The sequence below is a fragment of the Cryptomeria japonica genome, chromosome 3 (assembly GCF_030272615.1).
Source record: "Cryptomeria japonica chromosome 3, Sugi_1.0, whole genome shotgun sequence".
Taxonomy (NCBI): domain Eukaryota; kingdom Viridiplantae; phylum Streptophyta; class Pinopsida; order Cupressales; family Cupressaceae; genus Cryptomeria; species Cryptomeria japonica.
In genome coordinates, this window is record NC_081407.1 from 940,792,228 (window position 1) to 940,808,718 (window position 16,491).

At 36.9% G+C, this 16,491-nt stretch overlaps 1 protein-coding gene across 2 annotated transcripts in view; it reads left to right on the plus strand.

Annotated features, from left to right (window-relative positions):
• The first annotated feature begins 12,029 nt into the window (after nucleotides 1–12,029).
• LOC131072946 (uncharacterized) overlaps nucleotides 12,030–16,491 on the plus strand; it is a 125,112-nt gene continuing 120,650 nt past the window's right edge. Inside the window, exons 1-3 of one of the 2 annotated variants that reach the window (XM_058009254.2) lie at nucleotides 12,030–12,281; nucleotides 12,647–13,067; nucleotides 13,771–13,888. In XM_058009254.2, coding sequence (XP_057865237.1) covers nucleotides 12,194–12,281; nucleotides 12,647–13,067; nucleotides 13,771–13,888 — 627 coding nt within the window. In that variant the 5' untranslated portion in view covers nucleotides 12,030–12,193. The remainder of the gene's footprint in view (nucleotides 12,282–12,646; nucleotides 13,068–13,770; nucleotides 13,889–16,491) is intronic. The other variant, XM_058009255.2, reaches the window with a different exon arrangement.

A 16,491-nucleotide genomic window follows, 5' to 3' on the forward strand; every position in this document is an offset into this window, starting at 1 on the left:
TTAGGCTCACCTTGCTTTGATGTTGAAGGTTTTAATGATTCGGGGTCAATGCATGCAAAAGAAGGGATAGCTTCTCTATTAATTGAAATGATTGTCTCGACTTTTGGTCTTAAGTTATTGCAATATATAAATGGATTAAGATCACCATTAACTGTTACTTAAACTCCATTGTGAGGAAACTTAATGCATTTGTGGTATGTAGATGGGATTGCTCTCATCTCATGAATCCATGGATGTCCTAGCAATATGTTGTATGTGAGATCTAGGTCTAGGACTTGACAAACCACATCCTTTGTAACTGGCCCAATTCTAAGAGGCAAGGTGACTGTGCCTTTGGATGAATGCTCTTCATCATCATATGCCTTGATGGTAATTTTGTTTATAGTATTCACAACTTTATCTGCATATCCCAATTGTATTATTGTGTTCAAAGTACATATATTGAGACCAACTCCTCCATCTACCAGGACTCGTTTTATTCGATGTTTGTGTAGGAAGGTTTCAATGTGTAAGGGTGCATTATGTCGGTTGGCTCACGGAGGCATCGTCAGCTTCTGTGAATGTAAGAAAATGTGGAACGAAGAGGTATCCCACCATGGCTTGAAACTGGTCCACGTTCAGATCTGTGGGGACAATAGCATCTCTCAAAGTTTTGTCAAGAATGGCCTTACGTGCGGGGGATATGCCTAAAAGCTCTAAGATGGAGATAAGCGTGGGTGTCTTCCCTAACTGTTCTACCAGATCGTACTCAAGTTTGGTTGATGAGGAATCAATGTTTTTAGCTGGAGCACCTTGCAAAGTGACCTTACCTCGATGAGTTGTAACATTACATTCAGAGGTAGGTTCAGAAGAAGATCCAATTCCTTTTAGGACAACTTTAGGTCTTTGGGTAGAATTTTCAGGCATTTTGTCCTTGATGATAATGGTAGAGACATAATTATCCATCGAAATGTGATTAACAATTGAATCATAGTTATATGATGCTCTGGTATAGTTGGTGTGCTCATCTGTGGCTTTGGCTTTTCCCTTGTCATGTTTAGGGAATGGTTCCTTAAACATCTCATGTTCGTGATTGGATGAATGTCCTTCGATCTCAATGTCACCTCTATCAATAAGATCTTGTATAATGTTTTCAACAGATGACAATTTCTTGTTTTATGTCCTTTGCTCTTGTGAAATTCACAGTACTCATCATCATTCCACCAATTTGGTTTGACCTTTGGTTTGTATGGAGGATTGTCAGGAATTGTTATGATCTTGTTTGCCACTAGCTTCTTGAAAGTTGATTCAAGTGGTTCTCCCAATGGGGTGTATTTCCTTCATGGTTTGGAAGTTCTTTGAGTATTCACTTGGTTGTTTGCAGAACTTGATCCAGAAAGAATGATTTTGGGTCGCATTGTATTAGAATCAACAACACCATCATTGACTATGTTCTTGTTTTTGTTCCAAAATCTTGGCTTGTCTTTTTCTTTAAAGTCTTCTTTGTTTTCTTTGAATATCTTGATTACTCCTTATTGAATTAGGACCTTCTCTGTTGCTAAACCTTTTTCAATGATGTCCTTGAAAGTGGACAAGCAAGATTTCCTTAGATCATAACCAATTTCTCTATGGACATTCTGTGTGAACATCTCTACCATTTGTTTTTGTGGAATTTCACAAGAGCATCTGCTAGCTAAATTCCTCCATCATTGCAAGAATGATGAAAAAGACTCCCCATCCTTTTGTTTGGTGTTGCATAAAGTGGTAACAAATGTGTCTGTCTTTATGTTGTATGAGAAATGTTGGATAAAAACCTTTGCTAAATCACCCCATGACTTAATTCTAGGTGGGAGTTGGGAGAACCATTCCATAGCTTGATCACCTAAGCTTTGTGGGAATAATCTCATCAAATATGTCTCTTCTGCTGCTACCTCAATGCAAGTTGTGAAAAACTATCTTATATGTGCCTTAGGGTCTCCTTTGCCTCTGTACTTATCAAACTTTGGTGTCACCAAATGTGTAGGAAAAGGAGGCATCAAAATGCTTTTGTCAAATGGATAGGGACATATGTCTCTCATTGTGTAAGTTGGCCTTGGTGTATTTATGTGCTCCATTTTCTTTTTTAAGTCCTTTATTTGTTGTTCCAAATTGTTCTTAGGTGGAGATCGACTTCTTGGACCATATCCCATGCCTAAGCCACTGGGTGGGGGTGGAGAATACTGCATATATGGATGATATTGATCATACACATGTTCACATGGAGGAGGTCTATAGTGATGTTGCGTATAGGGACCACTTGGTATAGAGTCATGATGAGGAATAGAATATCTGTTTTGTTCATGTATACCATATTCTACAGGCATGTCATGAGTTTGTTCTAGTGTGTTGCCCCCAAATTTGACGTGGGGTTTCCTTGTGTCCAAATTTTGAGCATGCCTTTGGATATCCAATTGCTTTTGTGGTTGGTCCTTAGCATTGGTATGTGATTGAGTATATTTTTCTGCATAAGACTTCCATAATGGTTTGCGAAGGTGAGTATCATATGTTTGACCATGTGTGTGTGGGACCTCAGGTTTTTGAAACAAAGATGATGGTGATTCAGGCACAAAATGTGGTCCTCTATTGCCTCCACTATTAGGCCTCCTTTGATCCATGTTGAGTTGAGGTTCTTGCAAAGGTCAATGTTCCATTATTTGAGACATGTCAAAATCATGAGGAATCTTGGCTCCACTTTGTGCCATTACTTGTAGAAAATATTCTCTATCTCTCCTCATTATTTCCTCAACCAATCTATTAAAATGGGGATCCATAATGGAGTCTTCTGCTTCTGCTGAATGTACGAAAAAGTTGTCCATATTGTCATTGTGTGTATCATTGTTGTTTGTAGTGTCTATGTTCTCAACATTTTGAATGTTTCTATAAGCGTCCATGTCCGGTAATGTGGTATGATTAGAATTGAAAAAGACATCATTGTCATACTCATTGGCACTCATGTTTGCAGACTCTTGATCCTCTTTAGCTTCTCTCCTAGATTTTTGGGAACGAGTTTCAACCATGAACTAGGTCTTGACCAAGATGTGTGAGACTAGATGAAAAATGGAAAGAGTATGGAAGACCAAGAGTTGGATGGAATGTAAATGAATCTGAAGTTTACTTGAAATGTCCAAATTGTAAGACCAAATATGTATGTAGTAGAGTAGGTGTGACTTCCAAAGAGATGATAATTTCTCTTGATGAGGTAAGTTGACCTTGACACTAAGTAAGACCAAATGAGACCCAAAGGTGATAGACCTTGATGAGGGACCACTTAGCAAAATGTTGTTGTATGTAGTGTGTTGACAAAGTATGATGAGGACAAGCAAGTGACCTTTTGACTCAAGTTTAGACAAATGTGCATGTAATGTAAGGTGTAAAGCAATGATGAATTTTGTGAGACCCAGAAATAGGCTGAATTCTAGACGAAAACCTGAAGAGATAACTTGGGAAGCTCAAGAATGCTGAAACTAACTGCTCTTGTTTTTTTGCTAGACTGTAAGTTTTTTTCAATTCTGGACACAACCGTGCCTGTATGCTTCACAGACGCGGTTAAATGACACAAACGTTGTTTAAAACTACACAGACGCATTTATGAGATTTTGTGAATATAGTTTTGCTTGTGAAAACATAAACGCATTTCTGTCCTGCACATACGCGGCTAAATGACACAAATGTGGTTGAATACTACACAAATGCGTTTCCAAAAACAAAGTGCAATTTTTCCAATGTGTAAAGTTGTTTGTTGCGACCAAATCTAAATTTTTTGATTGTTTTTCATGACAAGAGGACACAATGTTGATGAGGACTCAATGTTTGCAAGTGTGTAGACTCAAAAATGACTCCAAAGAAAGTGTGTTGTTTGATGTTAAAAAAAAATTGTATACACTTGAAGACACAAAAGACACAATGTTTTGATGTTTGCTCTTGAATGTTTGAATGTTTAAAAGAAGACAAGCACAATTCTTAGGGTTGGTCAGGACAATAGTTGTTGATCCCACATGGGGTTTCCCCCGAGGCTACGCTTTTTAAAGTGGATACTTAGATGCTTCACCCCACTGGCTCCACCCTCAGCACTCACTTCTCTGAGGTAGCCAAGCACCAGTCCCCACGAAAACTCCCCTTGGCAAACTTTGTATCTCTACTAAGAACCGTATGTGTGTGGGCCGCTCCAGAGGTTCGATCTCCTACCCCAACAACTAGAAGGATTTTGTCTTTCTAAAACAAGAAAGTGCTAGTAAGGGCATCCACTCATATGGCCATACATGCGACACTTTCAACTCTATAAATATAGAAGGCTCCCAGCTAGTAGGGGTTACACCCTACAACTAATCAAATAAATTTGATAAAACAGGTTTATGGGGAGACACTGTGTCAGTATGAACTAATCAACACACGTTACCCATGGCTTTCACCATGGATACAGTTATTTATAGTGGTTCGAAAGAGGTGGGTTTTCCTCATTACCACTTGGGTCATTCTCTCCTCACTAGTAGTCCTAATGACCACACGGGGAGACATGCCCTCTAGAGATTAAACAAAAAGAGCCTATTGCTCAAGACACAAAAGACACTGGTCCAATTTTAGTGCACCAATTGAAGTGTTTGATAATCTATGAAAACAAGGCACACAATAAAGATAAAAAAACCTTGCCAAAATTCTGCAGCAAAGATTTGTTAGTAGTTTTGCAATAATACCCCTCCTGCAAGCACACAAGTTAGGTAAATTTTAGATCCAAAAGACTTTGTGAAAAAGGGGGCCTTCGACAAGACGTATTTGCTTCAAGGACAAGCTGCACCAATTTTGTTAGCTAGATCACAAGATGTTAGCCCAAAATAAACCAGATCTGAAATCCAAATGACAAAATGAAGCCTTAAAACTGGATCGAAAACTGAAAAATGTAAAATCAGAAACACAAACGTGATTGAACCTAATGCAAACACGGCAAAAAATCACAAACGTGCCTAAAACCCTCGCAGACACGCCTAGATAACACAGACATAGACGCGTCTGAAAGGTGCACAGACGTGATTTGAAAATAGAGACGCAACCCTACAATTTGCAAAATAAAATAAAATAAAATAATGTCGAACGTAGACGCGATTACGGAGGTCACAAACGCAACAGAAAATAAAAAAATGTAATTCCAGGATGCGCAAACACAGAAATGTCGAAATATTGTCGAAAAATGTCAGATCTGCAACTTCAAAAACAAAAAATCTACAACAAAATATGTTAAATGCGAAAGGGACAAGTGTCCCATCGGGCGTGCCAAAATGTTTATGGTAAAAATGGAAACACCAATATTGAAAGACTAAAATAGATTCAACCACGAAACCCTAACCTAACGACAACAAAGATCCACCATAACATATGAAGATTACCCAAGACAATGCAAATCAAATGAAATCACAAAGATTATACCATCACATGTCCAACAGGGTTTGGATCTCCATTCTTCCTATCTCCATTGATGTTGCTTGATATATTTGCTCTTAGATTTTATGTGTGCATAAGAGCTCAACAGAGAACGAAAATGTGGTTGCAAGTAGGTTTGATCGCATATGAAAGTTCGAATGCTAGAATGCTTGAAGGATTGATTAGAATGCGTAGTTGGGGGTTGATAATGAATGAAACATCTCCTTATATAGAAGACACTATAAGAAATGGAGGGATAAGATTAAAAGATGTAAAAGATAAATGGTCGGCTAGGATTAGAGGGTAGGTAAAAGAAATAATAAAATAATGAAAGGGTAGGTAGTGTAGGAATTAAGAGATGAATGACATATGTCATGGATAAAAAAGGTTAATGAATTAATTAAATAAATAAAGATTTATTTAATTAATAGAGGAAGTGAGACCAATTAAATAAATAAGATATTTATTTAATTTAGGAAAAGGATAATTTAAATAAATAAATGTATTTTTTAAAATGAGAAATAAGGTTAGAAGAGGATAAATGAATGAATTAAATAAATAAAGATTTATTTAATTAATAGAAGAATTAGGCTAAAATAATTAAATAAATAAAGATATTTATTTATTTAGACATGACAATTTTAGGTGTCTACACATTCAAATTCAAGTGAGCAAGCAATCAATCTTCTTTCAATCATTGGAGCATAATTAATTATTCATCTTGGATATTATTACACCTTGCTTAAGTTTACTTTGGAAATGCATTATTGCGAGGCTTTATTGCGACATCAAGAGGTAGATCTGAGGAGCAACATCTTTTGGAGGCGTCCTCGACCCGATCCGACCTCGCCATTGCGACTAGGTGACCGTTTCCATGAACTTTGACTATAAATTCGCCTATATTGGGTGAAAGTCAAATTTGGGGCTTGGAGAAAAATTTTGCCCAATTTGGGCGTATGGTATGAATTTTTGAAATTTAAAAAAAAAAATTAAAAAAAACAATTTTCTGCAAACAAAAAAAAAAAATTCTTGTCCATATAATTTTTTTTTTGAAAAGTTTTATTTCAAAAAAAAATCGAAAAAAAAATAAAAATTATTATTGTTTTTGGGGGTTTACAACCCCCCGCCACCGTACAACCCTGCAGATTAGGCCGTACTTTGCAAGTTGCCGCCCGTGTACCACCCGTCAAACACCGACCGCCACCCGCCATTCTCTGGCGTCGTCCGTCTGCCGCAGCTTCGACGACACCACCTTCGGTCACCCCCTGCAACCTTGCAGGACCGACGCCGACTCCCGCGATCTCCACTGGCGACATCTTCAACTCCCGCTGACAACCCCGCCTACTGCCATGTTTCTAGACATCTGCAGTTCTATACGCATAGTCATTATGACATATCAACCTAACAGTACTTGTCACGTCATCGTCGTACGACACTTGACATTTTCTAATTGTGCCACGTCAGCAGTTCGTACGGTATAGACGCCCAGTCAGCAAGGAAGGCGAAGTTTTGGCGACGACCATACGACCGTCAAGTTCAATCTCATTTTTTTTTATGTCATCTTTTTTTTTTGAAAATTTGGCAGGCCCCCTCCGTTGAGCTTTTTGATTTTGGAGTCCAACTTTAAATGGCAATATCTTGCTCATTTTTGCTCCTTTTTTGGTGCAATTTTTTTTAAATGGGCTAATTGTTCGTGTAGTTTCTTGTGGTGAAATTATTTTCTGATTTTGATGGACAAATTTTTTAGAAATCTCAATTTTTGGTGACTGTACCTGTCCAATCCCCGTTTTTGCAACTTCCAGGACTCCGTTTGGGCTCATACGAATTCTTTTTTAGGTGTCTTTTTTTTGTAAAGTGCATGATTTTTGGACTTCTCTCATAATATGCTATCAGTTTACAACGATTTTGGGTAGAAATTGTACTTTTAGCATATGGTCTTTTTTTGCCAATTTGGCACTTGTACTGCATAGATCTATCTTGCTAGTCTTTTGCATTGTAGTTTTCAGCCTATTGGGGCAGTTGTAAAACAAAATCAGAATTCCATCTTGCCATTTTTTGCAAGTGGCGTATTGTACACACACTACATATAAAGTGCCAAAATCATCATTTTTTTTTTTTGCGAGGGGGGGGGGTACTTTGATTGAGTGAATTTGGGGGGGTGTCTCTTGTTTCTTGTGATTTTATGCTCTTGTGTTCCTTCCTTTTTGCTGCTATGGGTTCTTCTAAGTTTCCTCTCTTAACTCCTCATAATTATGCTACTTGGAAAATTGATGCATGGAGTAAACTTATGGAAAAATGACTAACTCATTATATTGATGGAACTATTGTTGCTCCCCCTGATCCTAAGGCTGATCCTGTTGGTCACTTGGATTGGCTCACCAAAAATATCATGGCAATTGGTACCTTAAGAAAGTATGTATCAAAGGATCTCATTTTTCATATTGAAAAATGTACTCTAATCAAGGATGCTTGGCAAAAGTTTCAAGACTTGTATGGTCAAGTTGATGAGATTAGGGGTTATCAGATTGACAGTGATCTCACCATGTTAGATCCCAAGAACTTTGATACTATACAAGATTATGTCACTAAGGCAAAAGAGTTGAGGGCACAACTCAAGGATTGTGGCATTGATAAGAAGGATACTCAATCAATCTTCAATTTGATGGGCAAACTTCCACAAGAATATGCAACATTTATTTCTAGTTTCCAAACCCATAGGATGACAATGGGTTCAAGCTACACAATGCCTACATTTGATGCTTTCGCCGAAATATTGGTGATGGAACAAACTAAGTTGATAAGCATGGGCATTCTTAAGGCTTCTAAGTCTCAAGCATTAGTGGCAAATCAAGGGAACAAAGGAAATCAAGGAAATGACAACTCAAACAAGAAGAAATGACAATCAAAGCCTAAGGACAAAGAACCACCTTCTCCACAACAAGGAGATTCATCCTCTTCCAAGAAGGACTATTCGCCAAAGAGGGAGAGACCTACTTTATTGTAAAAAGGTTGGTCATGAGGAGCGTCGTTGCCATTCTAAGAAGATTGATGAGCTCTCACACATCCTCAAAAAGCACAACATTGTTTTTCCTAATGCCTACAAGAAGGATGATTCATCAACTTCCACTTCCTCACATTCAAAAGGGAAAGGCAAGCTTTCATGGCTTCTACCAGTGGGAGGACTCACTCTTTTGGGACAAGAAAAGGAAAATCTCTTTGTGCTACTACAAGTCACGATTCAGGGAGATGGCTTCTAGATTCAGGGGCTTCTCATCATATGACATCTTCCCAGTCTATGTTCTCTTCATTTGAGCATTGCACCATGCCGCAGATTTTGATGGGCAATCATACATACATGAATGTGATTGGGAAAGGATCTATTGCCATTGGGGATAACTCCTTCAATGATGTGTTATGTGTACCCCACTTGACAAACAATCTCCTTTCCATCTATCAAATCACACATGGCACAACTAAGAGAATTGTGGAGTTCACACCTGAGTCAGTTTTCATTAGAGACTTGGAGACTCGAGCTATCATTGCGACTGGGGTAGTTGATCATGCATCTCACTTATACTCCTTTTCAGATTTTGTTGATGATGATGATTTCACATATGATGATTCTACACATGATGATCACACATCTTGTGATGGTCCAGATTTTGAGGAGATCTTTGGGTACTTGAACTTGGGAATCCTCACATGTGACCATGTTCTTGAGCCTTGTGTTTCATCTCCTCCTATTGATATCACATCACCTATTGCACCCGATGATGCAGATAGTGCGACAGTTTTACCTTCATGTGATTCAGTGCAGTAGGATATATCCTATCTTCCAACTTCAGTTTTATGGGATGAGTACTTGGCAGACATTGCGGGTTTGTTTGTGGAATCCTACATTGCAGATTTGGGAGACATCATTGATGATATTCATCTTCTCTTTGATGAAGATGATCCTTCTTCGATTGTTGCAAGGGAACACTTTGACCCTCTTGTTCATTCTCTACATGATCATTCTTTTAAGGTTGACATGATTGTGGATTCTTATGCACAACAGTTGGAGGAGGTCTCTTTAGCCTTTGAGGAGACATGTGAGTCTTTGGGACTTGTTCTACATTCATCTCCACTAGATCTTGGAGTGCCTTTTTCAGCAGTGTGGAGCAGTTCACCACCTTTGGAGGGGGTATCTTTCAACATCAACATGGGGACACTTGAGCAGTTTTTAGAGACTTCATTCATCATGAGTTTTTTTCATACATCTTCCCTTCATGATTGGGGAGACTTCATGGATACACCTTTGGTTTTGTTTCTTCCTAACGGGAGGAATGTTGTTCAACGTTCGTGGAGCAGTTTCTTCATACATCATCGAGCTTCTATCATTGGTGTAGATTCTACATTGAGGGGGGGCTTCCTAGCTTCTCTTCTTCTCTCATATGGGGGGACTTTTTCCTCACATAAGGTTTTGTTCTGCACATGCTTCTATGAGAGTTCTCTTGTATGTTTTTCATCTCCCTTTTGGGGGAGGGTTTTTTCCCATTGGGTTTTTCTCTCTTTCCCCGCTTTGTGAGAGATTTCATTGCATTACCTTGCATTTGTACATGGGTACCTAACATGGCCTAGTAGCCGAGACCCATCTTGCATTGCTTAGTTGCATTGTAGACTTAAGTGCATTCCCCTAAGTTGCACTTAAGGGGGGGTGTTGGTGTAATTAATTATTCATCTTGGATATTATTACACCTTACTTAAGTTTACTTAGGAAATGCATTTCAATGTAGTTTGGGTAGAGACACTTGGTGTTTGTGCCACATTGGGATAGTGTGTGTAGGAGAATTTCCACCTTTTATGGTGTTGATATTGTTATTACTCTATCATATCCACTTATTGTGGAGTGATAATTCCACCTTCCGTGACCTTCGGTGGGTGATCCACCTCATGTGGAATATTTTATTGTTTCTCCTACCTACCACACCTATTTCCTACCTACCCTTGTTTCTTATTGAGCCACATGTCATGTTTGTGTGCTCACATATCAATATTGCCTTTCCTATATATGTAGGCTCATATTCATTGTATGAACAACGATTGAACTATTGATCATTTATCTATTGACGAGAATATGGTTTATTCTTGTCCTATATTTTGTCTCTAATTTGTACTTTTCATTGAGCTCTTGATCTTGGCAAAATCTCACACTTGTGAAGACAAACAAAAATTCATAAAATGGTATATCATTAGTGTTTCAAATGTTTTTAGCATTTTCCTCGAAAGGAAAGCATTTCCATTACAACAATTCATTTACATTTCATTTCTATTTCATGGTTAATTCCAAAACTGAGGTTTGACCTATGGCAAACCCCTATTCCCAACCATTTTCCCTTCTCTATTATACGTAGGAATATGTATGAAGTTGCGATTCTCAGGATCGACTTTATTTGCATAGATGAATAGATTCCCCTTTGGACGACAAAAAGTGCAGAGGACCAGAGTGATAGACATTTTGGTCCTGACTATTCAAGACAAACTTTTGGGAACAACTCAAAACACTCACATATTGCTTAGATTCAGGTTCGTGGCTTTGTCCAACGACCGTAGCTCATTGTTTATGCATAATTGCTTCAATTTCAACATATTTACCCTAATTTCAACATCTTCACAATTCAACTTAAAAAGAGGGAATCAAACTCCAACTAGTGAATCTAATCAGAATTCTCAGCCCTTCCTTTCTTGGATTGAGGCTAGAACTATTAGATTCAACCCTCTTCAATGTAGATAGTCCCTAAGCAAAAATTAAGGGTTTTACTTCATCATTGGGGGAAAACATAAATTTTCACCATCTTACACTTGGTTCTTGTCTCCACCCATGGTAGTTTTCCTTGTCACTTTCATATGTATATTATATAATTAGAAATACATGCAAAATAATATTTCCACTTGTTCTATTATTTATTAAAAATAATAGTTTTAATATTTATATGATATAAAATCTACACTCCAATGTCAAATTGGACAACAAATATAAACTTAAAATTGGCATAACAATGATTTGGTGAAGAATCACAATAACATTTAAAACAACTCTACAAACTAACACTTAGTGCACATAATTAAAATAGAACTATCAATTATATAGGAGCATGAGCCTATTCTAATACCTCTTTGGTTGAGCTAAGGAGTATTTATTTTACCAAAGTCACCCATGGTACAATTACAACATCATACCTTATATCGTACTTTTAGAGATTCAAACCTTGGTAGATGGTGTAATCAAGGAACATCCCATCACCTTCATCAATTATGCTCAACCAATTGAACTACAACCTTTTTGTTAACCACTAAATTTTGATATAATAAATACCAGATTCATGATAAACTACCATTCCTTAGAAATTGAAATTGTATTGCCACATTTAATTCCCATAATTATATATTAAAACTATTCCTTTATATTTGTTTTATGTTAAAAATAAAATAAAATCTATTATAATAGCAATATCAAAATAATAATAATAATAATAAGTACTACAATTTACATAACAAATTAACACTATCATCAACTTTAAATCTACCCATATTCACTTAATCACAAACCAGACCAACGTTTCTTTGTTTCAAAAACAATATACATAAAACGTCGTTGGTCCTTGAAAACCATAAGCTGCCTCTGGCTTAGTGGACGTTGAAATCCTTCAATTCTATATTACTTTCTCCACTTCAATTTCATATAATTCATGCTTGCGGACTCTTCAGAGTCGGTGATAGGAAAATGGCATGCAGATTCCTTGCGCGAAATGGTATTTTGCAGGACATGGACATACCTTCTGCTCCACAGTTCCTGATTTCCACTAATACAGGTCTTCAATTCGTCCTACATCTAAACATACAATTTTTTTGTTTTTTTAATAAGATTATAATTGCTGCTTTCTCGTTTGTTTGTGTACGAATGTAGTGGGATTTTGGCATTTTATCTATGAAAAGCTTTGAAGAAAAATGAATGGGGTTTATTGAAAAATCTTTGAAGGAAATTAATGGTTATGGTGATAATCTCTGAAGACAAATATTCAGAATGCTGGCAATGTTTAAAGAAATGGGTGTGTTGGGAATTTTCGAAGTAAAAGAAACGGGCATTTTGGCAGTATCTGAAGAATTATTAATGGATTTTTTGATAATATTTGAAGAGTAATTAATGGATGTGTTTGGGTAACCTTAATGGTTTCAGGTGCATACACAACAACTCGTACTGGTGGACAAGGTAGTTGTGTTTTGCTATGGGAGAGGCATCTGATTCGTCTCTCTCAATCATTGAAGCTTCTTGCAGAAGCCAAGCCTCAGCTTTATCCAGCACTGCCCTTTTTTGTGCCTACATGGTACGATGATGAGATTAGGCCACTTGTTCAATTATCATTGGAAGCTGGACTTCGAAAGGCATTGCAAACAACGAAAAATGATGAGGAGATGACCATCACAGCTCTTGTTTGTGGAAGTTCAGCATCCGTTGAAGGAAGGGCAAACAAGCCTTGTGATGTTTATGTACACATTGCAAGCTACATTCCGTCTTCAATTGCAAACGGTGCTGCTCATTTGGCCATTGTTGGGCCTGGAAGGAAGAATGCCTCCACAAAATCCTCCGAGTGGGTCAGGTATAGTAGACTCTACCCATTTTTAACATGTTAACATTTCTGGGTCACAAGGAAACTCAGACTTATTCATATACGATTGCAGTCAATTTTAAAAAGAGCTCTCCATTTCGGTACCTTTTTGCCATGTTTTATGTTGATTATGTTTTTCTTTTAAAGTCTAGATCGCAAAATTTTAATATGAATTTTCGGAATAAAGAATATGTAAGGCCTGCAACTTGAAATGGAATAGAAGATGAAACATATTGTCTTTTAATCTGCCCACCATATAATGACAATGGAACAATTACACATATTTTCGTAGTCATAATGTAGCATATGGAATCTTAAATCGAGGTAAACGAACAAAGATTTGGGGATTATGAATTTAAAAATATAAATTTGTAGAAGCAATCTTCTAATGGATTAAACACACTTTGATATATCTACAGATCTATTTAGCCAAGAGGGCGTTAAAAGTTGTCTATCTTATCTATATATTTGCACGTACCGAGTTGTTCGGGTATAGGCACCGTGTTTTCTTACCTGTATGTACACCAGATGTCTTCACATGCTTGAATTTGTTGTTGCCATTTTAATCTTCATGCCCGTTTATCTACTAGGGGTAACAACCACTAATAATATCCTCAAGAGCTTATTTACAATTATCAAACGCTGAATGTACTTGACATGTTTGAGCTTCTATTTTGGAATTGGATAAATTCAGGGCAAGGGAATGTCTGGAGAGACTTCGTCCTCCATCTGTGACAGAGTTGTTGCTGTCTGATGATGGTGACAGTCTTTTGGAAGGCACAATAACAAACTTTTTTGCTGTATGCTACCAGGTGAGAGTGCAATGACCTGAAGTGACTGGAAGATTCTAATTCTCATTAATTACTTTTATCTGTCGCTGTCATTATTTCACATTTACTTACCAAGTTTTTGTAACATATTTCTTTGTTTCTTGGCAAAAAGTTGAATAACTATGTAGAAAATTTCCAAATAGAACAACGAAGTAGGTATTAATGGAGCAATCTTAAATATCCGGGCTATAAAATGGAATTCTAAATGCTATCATGCAATTTATGTTAGTAGACCATAGTTGGCATGTTATGATCCATGACTTATATCGGCAATTGCATGGCCCAAGATTAAAAATGGAATTAGATGAAAGGGGTTTAATCTTTGAAATGGGATGTAAGTAACCCAGTAATATTCATATTGTTCAAAATTAGGGTTGTTTCAGTTGATATTAATATCACTAATGCTTGCAACATCTTTTGTAATGGGGGTGGTGGTCAAATTGAAGGTGGCATAGGATTCTGCCCATCCATATTAGATTTACCTTGTTGCTTTGGAGGTTGGAGAGGACATACTTAGACCTCATATTCTTGCATGCGTTTTTGTTTATGCTGTAAGTATTTAGTCAGTTGCCTCCCCTCTTTTAGGAATTTGTCAATGTTGAAAGTGGTTACACTCCTAGGGTGGCTATACTTTTACATGCTTTAGTTCTGGGGTTACAATTGACTTCAACCTGAAGGCATGATTACAAGGTAGCATGAGAAAAATACAGATTAGTTCCAATAGATAAATAAAGATGGGCAGAATCTAGAGCAAGCACCATGGTTTTAGATTGTAAGATCTCAAAACTTGAAAACATCAGAAAATGTCAGTAAATTATGTTTGAATGAGCAGTGGGGAGCAAGTTCTAAAGACAAATTAAGTTATAAGCAAACTCAGCAAGAGTTGAAGAAATTATACAAACAAACACATTTAACTCAGAAGATTAGGTCATATTAAGTGATGATTTTACATCAGATGAAACAGACAAAATAAATTAGGTTTTGTAATTTGAAAATGAACTTCAGAGTAAAAAGTAAGCATGCGGTGGATTTTGGTGTTGCTAGTTAAGTGCTTTCGTTCATGAAAACCATAATAGCACAAATCTTTCTCAGCAATAAATTGGAAAACCAAAAGTCTAAAGATAAAGATATGTTCAAGTTATCAGGAAAAAGGCGGGCTAGGGAAAAAAAATTGCCAAAGAAATCAGAAAAGAACACAGAAATCCTACTATTTTTTATTTTAAAAATAGTGATTTTGTTTGGGAAAAATTGTGATTTGAAAAACAAAAAATTTCCCCGATTAAATTGCCAAAAAACCAGATTAACTAAAAATTTAAATTGAAGAGTTGGTTCCCAGGCCAAGTGCTGATTAATTATGATTTTTGCAGATTTGTACAACTATAATTAAAACAATACAGATAATGATTGTGAGGATATCTGAGAGTGCAATACAGACATTTCAAGTTGATGAAGCTATTGTTGACGAGAATTTATCACTTTATCATGATGAAATTTCTGGGATTTTTTTCGCAAATCCCCATGGCATCCCAAGTAAAAGGAAATATATTTTTTTGGAATTTACCACAGAGATTTCAATTGGTATGAAAAGCATCATATGGAGGGTAATATTTGTAGTTGAACTTGTACCATTGAAATGAAGTGCCTATTATTTGAGTAACAAGTGGTTGTCACAGTTGTGCAATTATTCCTTTTGGACTATTAATTATGTCAAATGATGAGATCGAGAAGTTACAAGTAAAAATTCACTAGATTCCTTTCCACCTTGGATGTTATGAGAGGTTACAAGGAAAATTTCCTGCTTCCTCCTATATTGTCTTGTTGGGCTGAGTCTTCACAATTGGGCTTCTGCTATGGATATTATCCACTCCAATCATTGATACAGATGTCTGGAAGCACTAGTTTCTAGACTTGGTTTTCTATATTGGTCTTCTTCTGCTGGTTCTTTCCTCGGGGGATCCTCTTATCACATGGATATTCATTTTTAAATTTTAACTTGTTTATTATGGATAGGATTACCTTCCTTGGATTTGGCTCCCCTTGTTTTGCTTCCATGGTCTTTTAATGTTTTAGTCCTACTCACTCTATCAGCTTGTAGGGTTTGTTTTCACTATAATACTTTTTTATTGTAAGTGGAACTGACCTGCTTTGTAACTTGTGAACATTAATATATATTTTCCTTCTCTCTTTTTCCTATTTATGTTGAATTCAATGTTCATTTGTGTTTACAATTAGAAAAAAGGTCCACTTTTTTTACATTGGAGTTCCTCCTCAAGTTCCCTGAAGATTTCCAAAGATCTTTATGTTGGCATATGGACACTCCAATGAGACATTGTATGTGATTGAAGGTTTTGTCATTAATGGCAACCTTGCAATCCTATGGCACCGGCAAGACATTATACTAGCAGAGCATTACATAGGCAACCTTGCAATCCTATGGCACCGGCAAGACATTATACCGGCAAAGCATTACACAGGCAAGACAGTGCACCGGCATCAACAGATCACTCTACACCGGCACCGGCACAAAAGAAAAGATGTATACCGGCACAGAGGCCGACAGGATTTTTGTTATGTAATATTTTGTT